Source organism: Arachis stenosperma, chromosome 4, assembly GCF_014773155.1.
Source record: "Arachis stenosperma cultivar V10309 chromosome 4, arast.V10309.gnm1.PFL2, whole genome shotgun sequence".
Classification (NCBI taxonomy): Eukaryota; Viridiplantae; Streptophyta; class Magnoliopsida; order Fabales; family Fabaceae; genus Arachis; species Arachis stenosperma.
This window is the reverse complement of record NC_080380.1, coordinates 149150724-149159752: the sequence shown is the minus strand read 5'-3', so window position 1 is coordinate 149159752 and position 9029 is coordinate 149150724. Positions and strand designations below refer to the sequence as shown.

The 9029-nt window shown below is 31.4% G+C and overlaps 1 protein-coding gene across 1 annotated transcript; it reads right to left on the bottom strand.

Moving 5' to 3' along the window:
• Window positions 1-201: 201 nt before the first annotated feature.
• LOC130976282 (beta-hexosaminidase 1) lies at window positions 202-5982 on the bottom strand. The gene is made up of 15 exons (XM_057901104.1): window positions 5452-5982; window positions 5271-5354; window positions 4915-4950; window positions 4315-4426; window positions 4157-4227; window positions 3902-4032; window positions 3173-3189; window positions 2950-2998; window positions 2328-2428; window positions 1979-2038; window positions 1816-1849; window positions 1420-1518; window positions 1256-1315; window positions 937-1187; window positions 202-638 (listed from the first exon to the last, which is right to left on the bottom strand). Exons 1-15 carry the CDS (start codon window positions 5848-5850, stop codon window positions 463-465), a joined length of 1680 nt encoding a protein of 559 aa, XP_057757087.1. The 5' UTR covers window positions 5851-5982; the 3' UTR covers window positions 202-462.
• Between the last annotated feature and the right edge of the window lie 3047 nt (window positions 5983-9029).

Sequence of the window (9029 nt, the reverse complement as noted above, 5' to 3'; positions counted from 1 at the left end):
ATTTTGCTTTGCTTTTGTGCAGATTAATGTCTGTTTATCTTTCTTATATCATAAACTCAACTTTCATGATTCACCAATAACTAAACTTATTTCACCTTTTCTTTCTATGCAGAACCATTTTCTGGATCCTTAAATGGTGTGAATTGCAACTAGCAATTTCTTTTCAAATTTATAAACACATAAATTACTTGGAGATAATCATAATCTGAGACTATAGTTTATCACAATGGACATATAAACATAGTATAAAGAACTTTCAAACAATGAACAACCACAAGCATAACACATAATAAAAAGAAGTTTGCTTTTATAAACAGATGGTAAAAGAAGTGGATACTATTTTGTTAAAATTCATCAACTTCTTTCATTTATGATGTCACTGTTGCTAAGCTCACTAGGGTGCCCTGACATACACAACAAACATGGCTGCCAAGGCTTTGATGTTTGATAGTTTAAGACTCATTATTGACTGTAGCACGAGCCTGCGCCGTCCGGAGCCTGTCTAGCATAAAAGTGTCTGACAGGAGCGGCGGCAACCCCACGTCTATTCAACAGGCATCTGAAGTTTAGCAGCCGCGGCAAGGTGGTTGAGGTAATATTTGCTTTAGGAGTTGACTCTCTTGGACTCCACAAGCGTTCTGTGCCAATCAAGTAGCACTTAATACGATTGCGAACACAATATCAGAATTAAACTCTATATATATATAATGGTAGAAACTCACATGCAGTTGTTTTCATTTTCATGTGAAGTTAATAGTTAAATATCGTTAGATGATTTCACATGTTTGACTAAATTATTATCTAACATGAACACAACTGCACGTGAGTGTTTACCATATATAATTGAAGACAGACTTCAACAAAAGAAAAATGAATGATGCAAGAATGGCGAATGACAGAATGTCGAACAACTTGGCATCAGTAAAATGTGCATACCTGCAGCTGCGGCCGCTCGAGGCCATATTGTTTGCTGAATATCGGATGTATCAGCCGTCTCACCCCACATGCATACTTCTCCACCGATTACAAGCTTTTGCTGGGAGGCGTCGTATATTCCTTCTAGCGGCTCGGCCGTATAGACCTGGTCCCAAGGCACATCTAGATGGTCAAGATACCAGACTCCTTGGTTACTGAAAATGCACCTGAAACCTTTCGCAACAGCCTTCGGACAAACGCCGGGACCCAACCTACAGTTTTGAGAAACACATTTGAGTTTTGTAACATAACAAGAGTACTTATACCGATGAAAACTCACCAGTTATGCACTATAGTTTGTGGATTGAGCTTAGATGGAAATGCATTGAAGGTTTCTTCCCTGAAGAGTTATCACAATGAGAGTCAAATCTATGAACACATGTAAGATTTAAGAACGTGACATCGTAAATACATAAAAGCATTATGTATATATAGAGATTATACCAGTTCACTGGGGTCCAGTTTTTCGAAAGGGCTATTTCTTGCGCTTTCAGTACGAAATATTGATAGCCATCTTTTGTAGTCAAGTTGTTAGTCTGGAGCCTGCATTTCAGTTTATGGTCAAAACACCGAATAGGCATCAAGCATAAACATTGTGCAAAAATGAAGTGTCTAAATTGGGAAAAGAGAAGCTGATAAAACAAGATTGTCTGTTTGAACATCGAAGCTCTGCACGGTGGAAAAAAGAAAAGAAAAGAAGAGAAAATATGCCATGATCACTTTACAAGTCCTTTACATATGAGAAGTTCTACTTGAGATTCCAATAATTTATGTGCTCAAATGCTAACTGCTTTACATGAACAACAATTAAAGCATCATAAAATATAAAGAGGTTAGTACCATTGTTTTACATGAGGAGTTTTGCTCCAGCAATCTGTAGAAACAAAACATAGTTCTTACATCAGTTCGCAGCGGTTCACATTACTTCTTAATTACAGTAATCATTCAAAGTCTAAACTCTAAAGAACAGATTTTTTGATCAAGTGAAAACAGTCAAACTGACCTGTATTAACTTCGTCACCACCCAAGTGAAATAGCTCAAATGGGAAAATCTTTCTCAACTCTGAAAAATTATTATACACAAAATTAAGAAGTAACCAAAAAAACTGAACAGATTATAACTAATTGAACTGTTTCAACTATAAGGTAACAGCTAGTTTAAGAATGTCATCAAGCACTACTATGGAGGTACTACACATCAGAACAAACTAGTTTTCAATAGTATTGACAAGGCCAACTATGAATACACAAGTCATCAATGATTTATATCAGAGAATACAATTATTAATGTAGCACACAAATCCAGAAAGAACAGAACAACTATGAGGTTCCGGGTTTTAACAGAAGCTAACCTGTCAGAATACCGGAAAAGACATCAAAAGTGAAATTCTTTGAAACATCTAGTGGCTCCCTACAGGTAGGTGATGGCCAAAGATCTGGATATCCGACACCCCTAGACATTTAAAGAAAATAAAAAAGGAAAGAAAGAAAGAATGAATGAAAATAAAACAAAGAAAACGAGTTAATTTTTATCGGATGCGCATTAAACTTGATGTTCATGAAACCAGTAAAATGCTTAACATGTGGCTTTTGTCTTCTTGATTTCAAGGTAACAATCTGACCAAGCAAATATGGAAGGGGAGAAAAAACTTAGCAACTCCTCACTATGATAAACAAAATTGTGAATTCAATGTCAAACCATAGAACTTCTTCAAGGATACATTGAGCTAAATACCAACAATCAACATCTAATTTTCTGACAAAGGACTTACTGTAATTATATATGACATTTTTCAAGCTGTAATCATCAACTTCTCTATGGTAAACCATGTCTTTCAAAACTTGAAGTAATTACAATGAGTTATAAAAGTATATGAAATATTGAAATCCATTGCTCTTACTGCATAACAATAATAAAGCCAATTACTATCATACTATCAAGCTGCACTTAAGGTATCAGAAAATGTTTTTTACCATGATTCTGCATGACCAGGGACATCCACTTCTGCCATCACATTTATGCCTGTGATAAATCATGCAAATACTCATCAAATAGATGATCATTATAGCTTAACAGGCACAACAGGGAGGAAAAAATCATAGTCAGCAAGCATAATTTGCGTGATAAATATATTAAATCATCATTGATAGCTAAAAAACTGTACCATAGTAGGAACTTCAAAAGGGATAACCTCACCTCTCATTTTGGCAAAACTTTTAGCAGCACATGGTGCAACATGGAATAAAAATAAGAGGAAAAAAAGTATTAGTCTTTGATAGATAACTAAATTTGACTTAAAGATATGCCCTGAAAAGTAACAAGTTGGTAAAAGGAAAATATCCATGGATCAATTAACATTATTTTGGAATATAGAACAAGTTACATTTATAGCCCTTCCCCATCTTCAGTTCTAAAACAATTTCTTTTATTAAAAAAAAAGAATTTCATTAGATGAGGAGAAGGATAATACAAAATGTGGGGATAAGGGATTTCCTATACAAAAGCAAACAAAACAAAAGATTTATCTTGAAGCATTTCGAATCTCTCAATATGTCTGAGAGGGAAAGTCCCTGAACAGATCATGAGCTTTACACCAAATTGATGCTAGGCGTCTAACCCTATCCCATAAATCTTGCTTGTAAGAACATGTATCATTGAAGGTGTGTGCATTACGCTCCAACCAAAAGAGTCCTAATAGTGGCAAAAACTGCACAGTGCCACAAAACTTTTGCCTCTTTTCTACCACCAAACCCAACAAACTATTGCCTCTTTTTTAAATTCAACTATGAGAGGATTCAAAATTGCTTGTGATGATAAAAGTTTGAGATATGTTTATAATAGTTTAGTTGTGGTAGCAGCATTATTTACAATGGGACAGTGTGAAGCAAAAATGATTGTAGAGAACTTGGATAAGGTAATTCTTACTTGACAATTTCATATGCATCCTCTACTGTGTAGCGTTCCCATTTTGTGTATGAACCGTTCCACAAATTTGGATATGAAGGTACCTCAAGAGGAAATGACTCTTCATCTATGATGTGCCAATGCAGAACATTCTATGGGGTTGAATAAACATCAGCATTACATGAAACAAAAAAGAACAGGATAGGCTTGTTAGGTTGATACTTCTTCAGTTTCTAATTGTCACAAACAAAACAAAACTCGTGACACTGATCTTACAAATTTTGCATAGGACATAGAGTCAATGATCTGCTTAATTACAGTAACTGGTAAATAGTGCCTTGATGTATCTGCAAATTAAAGAAATTGAATAATCATCATGGTATAAAATTGATAATTGCATAGAGATTTTTCTCAGTGAAAACATTGCAGCTTACCCAACATAAGCCCGCGGTACGCAAATCTAGGTTGATCATGGATGACCCAAGGTGCCTTGTGTATTTGTACTGTTTTAGTTGTATAATCAAAAGAACACAATTGGCTGAATGTCTGGTGCATCATGCAAAGACAAATGATTATTTTCTTTAAGCAACTTACAATCTAAATGCAAACACATACTTCGGCAGTATCGAGATTGATATTCGATAATGTAAAGGTATAAGAAGGTAATGCACTTGTGCAAGGATAAAAACAGATTTTAGATTTACAATTCCTATGGAGAAAATGCATACCTACAATATCAAAGGTGGATCATGCATATAGATACATAATTTGAAGTTAAACAGTATATGTCACAATTAATCAGGAAATATTTGGTATCTATAACTCTTTTAATCAGATATGAAATAATAATGCTATCAAGGAAGTTTAGGACTTGAAAACAAGAACTTAAGTGTTCTATGTTCATCAATCTCTTTCTTCTCCTAGATTCTAAGCATGATCCTCTATTTCAAGCCCCCTAGAATAAGATGAAAAGGCGAAGGGGAAAAAGTCTCAGATGATTGAGTTGCATGCATTTGCAAATTCTATATACATACCTCTATTCCGCGCAATGCACCATAAACAGTATTCGCCTACAACAAATTGAGTGTCAAAATAAGATTACTAGCAATCATCTAGAATGGCAGTATTGCTTTACATTATCATTACAAAGATGTCTTTGAAGATGATAGTTAAAATATTGACATGCATTATGTTGAAGCTGAACAGTTTACTCAAATATATTAAATTATTTAACGATTCTCAACTATTATCTTCGTGAGTTATAAACACTTAGTTCATTTTTTTTTCAGTTTTAGAAAAAAGAAGCAATGTGTAAGCTACTATCAATTACCCTAAAACAAAAACATACAAATAAATAATTAAATTATTGTAATCACAATTCACAAAGCACCTCAATTGTGACTTCCCCAGCAATGGAATCCTCCTTGACTTTTGAAACCTGCAATGTATAGCTTTCATCCACTCCAAGTTGAAGCTACAAAAAGAAAGAGAAAGTTCCCATCTTTTTCAAAACCCATAAAAGAAAACAATCAAAAGAGACAAAAAGTCTGAAACTTTAAGTAACAAACAACCTCTTCATTGTCTGAATGGACAGTGATCTTCAATTGGGAAACATCATATTCAGATATGATACTTTCCACCAACACCCTCTTAAAACGAAGCCTTGCACCAACATTACCACTACCACTGTGCTCAAATATGATCTTTTTGTACCTCTCAAAAGCTTCTCCAACAATGTAAGAGGCACCAGCACCACCAGTTCCAGCTACAGAAAGTTTGAGTGAAGGGTCAACTGAAAGAACTTCATCACCTGAAGTGAATTCAGCTGGTAAAGGCCAAAGGTATGTGAGGGATTCATCAAAATGGGGTTGTTTGGTTCTGATTCCTCTCGAACCATGGAGTACAAGTGATTGAGGAAGAACAACAAAGAGAGCACACAGAACGAAAAAGTAGCAGAACATGCGAAGCATGATGATGATGATTGAAAGTCCAAAGCTTGAAGAAGAGTTGAATTTATATATATATATATATAGATAATTTTTCCCTCTTATATATTTGGATGATGTGAGTAAACAAGGTTAATAGATTTGGAAGAAGGTGAAGACTGAAGACCGAAGAGTGAAGACTGAAGAGTGCTACAACGTTTTCCAGCTCGGGGATCTAACTCTGGTGGAAATGTCTCTCAGTTTCCACCGGTGCAGAAAAGGTTTAATGGCTGTAAATAAGCCACGTGGCATGTGTTTTAAAGGTGAAACAGAAACTAATTAGAATAAAGTATATTTTTTGTCCTAAAATTTAATAAAAGTTTCAAAAATACCCTTAAACTTTATTTTGTTTTAATTTTGTCCCAAAAACTTTTAATTTGTATCAAATATATTCTTGACGGCTAATTTTTTAAAAAATTTAAGACTAATTCAACAACAATTTATAAGAACAACCCTCAACACAAGCAAATCAAGCATAATTTTCATGCATTATTGTTAGATTGATCTTAAATTTTTTGAAAATTTAGCCGTCGATGATATATTTGATGCAAATCGAAAACTTTTGGGACAAAATTGAAACAAAATAAAACTTAAAAGTATTTTTAAAACTTTTATAAAACTTTAAAGACAAAAAATATACTTTACCTAACTAATTATCTACTATAAAGATTTTTTTTATAAAAATAGAGTAATTATTCAATTCAGTTTTTTAATTTTTTAATATTGAATATTTTAATATTTTAGGTTTTAGAAAATATAAATAGTTTTTAATTTTTATTTTTGTTAGACACTATAATCTTTTTCAATATCCATTGAATTGAAATTATTATTTTAGAATTTTTAAATAATTTCAGAGATTATTTTGAAATTTTTTTAAGTTTTTTAAAAATTATTTTATATTTACTTTTTAAATCAAATCTAATAGAAATAAGTGTTAAAGATTGATTTATATATTTTAAAATTTGGAGATTAAAATATCCAATTTTAAAAAATCTAATGACTAATTTGGTTACTCATAAAAATATTATATCATACATACTAAAAAATAGTTATTAAATCAGTTATATATACTGTTTTATATAGTTTTAATATATACTTTTTATTTTAATATATATATTTTATATAAATAATTAGTTTAGCGACTAATTTATAAATATGATAACCTCGTGCAAGTGCATGCATAAAAGCTAGAATAAATAATTCTGTTTAATGAAAGTAGGTAGGTAGATGAAGACAGAACAATTTCAATTATAGCTTAGGTCAAAATTTGTCTATTTATCTGTTTAGTATGAACTTTTAGTTTAATTTTGGCATAATTTTAGTGTCTATGATGTGATTAATTATCTATATAAAAATTGTTTAATTTAATAATACATGTATTAGTTTTGAATATACTGATAGGAACACTTTTAAAACTATTATCGATTTTTTATTATGTACGACCATCTTAGCCATTATAGTTAGTTAATTCTCTAACTCATCAATCTTTGAATGTAATAGTCATTCAAACAGAAAATTATATTCTTAATATATCAAAATTAATCTCCTCTATGGTGTAGACGTGTAGTATGGACTATATAGATATACAATTTTTTAGTTGATACTTTTTGAAAATTTATAAATGACAATGTCTCGTATAAAAAATTCCCATAAAATAAAATATTTTATTGTTGGGTTGGGCCTTCATTGTACAAAGTTCCTATAAAGCTCACCATGGCTGTATATGGATCCATATCAAACCAAAAATAAATTTAGAAAAAAAAAACTTTTTAGAATTAATGTATGCTATGAAATATATAAATAAATAATAAATCTAAAAATTGTTATTATTGTTTTTCTTAATAAAAATAATTTGATCCATGAAGAGGGAATAAGGTCCTATCAATTTTTTATTTCTTCACCTCGTGAATAATTATTCAAACGAACAAAAAGGTGTGCTAACTTTTTTTTAAAGCTCCATCCCAAAATTTAAATGATGAAAGTTATTTTCAGCTTTCTTTTTAAAATAGATAAAATATAAAAACTCACAAATACGCAATTATTATAGATTTTAGATTTCCACAAATATTATAAAAGTTATATGGATAAACAGCAAGTCACCAACAAACTCATGAGTCAGTATTATTGTTCATTATTATTTTTGTCTCTGTTTATTCTTTTGCGAACTTTCCTCGTCCATAAAGCAAGTTAGGGGGACCATTCTCCATTAATATGAGGCCGAATTCAAGGAAGTTGCATCATGCCTATCAAAATAAAGACTAAAATGAGTATTATATTGATATAGTTCGATTCTTTTTGAAAATAAAAATATTTGTACTTTATTTTAGGATAAAGCACATAATTAAATCAATACAATATAATAATTTTATATTAATGTTCCAAAACATAAAACGTTACATACATTTTCTTATGCACATATTTATATAAATCTAAGAAAAAATGATAAATAGATTTTTAACCTTTTAATTCGTAGACATTTAAATTATCGAAGATTTGAAAATACATTTAAATTTCTAACTTTTTCAAAATTTAAACATATTGATTCTTCATATTTACTTGGGTCAGTCACACCTAACGAAAAAATCAAACGTGATTCTCGTTGTACTGATATACTTGATACGGATGCACACGTGAAAGAGTTTTACTGTTCTTGTTCTAAGTCTCATTTTACAGTTTTTAATATTCTACTTGTTCTACGTTTTACTGTTATTCTTGGTTCTAGGTTATAGTGTTCTTCTTAGTTGTTCTAGGTATTACTGTAGTTGTTTTTCTAGTTCTTCTGGTAATTGATTGTTTGGAATATAATGCTTAATTTGCTGGGTGTATATGGAGTAACTTGTTGGGTGTATATCACATACTTTGTTGGGTGTATATTTCTGAACTGATATACTGTAATATATTCAACAGTTGCACTGTTCTAATAGTTGATTGTCCATGGGTGTATATTACTTGACCTTGTAATGTTGCTTGTCCTTGTATATTAATACTTGTTTGAGTGATATCTGACTGATATCTATGGGTGTATCTGACTCATATCTATGGGTGTATCTTATTTATATCCTTGGGTGTATCTTGCTGATATCTATGAGTGTATTTTTCTGAACTAGTATACTGTAATATATATTCAACAGTTGCACTGTTCTAATATTTGATTGTCCATGTGT

Bases quoted from the DNA above. Each gene is read 5' to 3' on its own strand.
- LOC130976282 (XM_057901104.1), bottom strand. From the start codon at position 5,850: ATGCTTCGCATGTTCTGCTACTTTTTCGTTCTGTGTGCTCTCTTTGTT. The intron at 1,519-1,815 runs GTACTAACCTCT...ACTGAAATGCAG, and splicing joins ACTCCTCATGTAAAACAATG to GCTCCAGACTAACAACTTGA. The intron at 1,188-1,255 runs GTGAGTTTTCAT...TCAAAACTGTAG, and splicing joins CAAACTATAGTGCATAACTG to GTTGGGTCCCGGCGTTTGTC.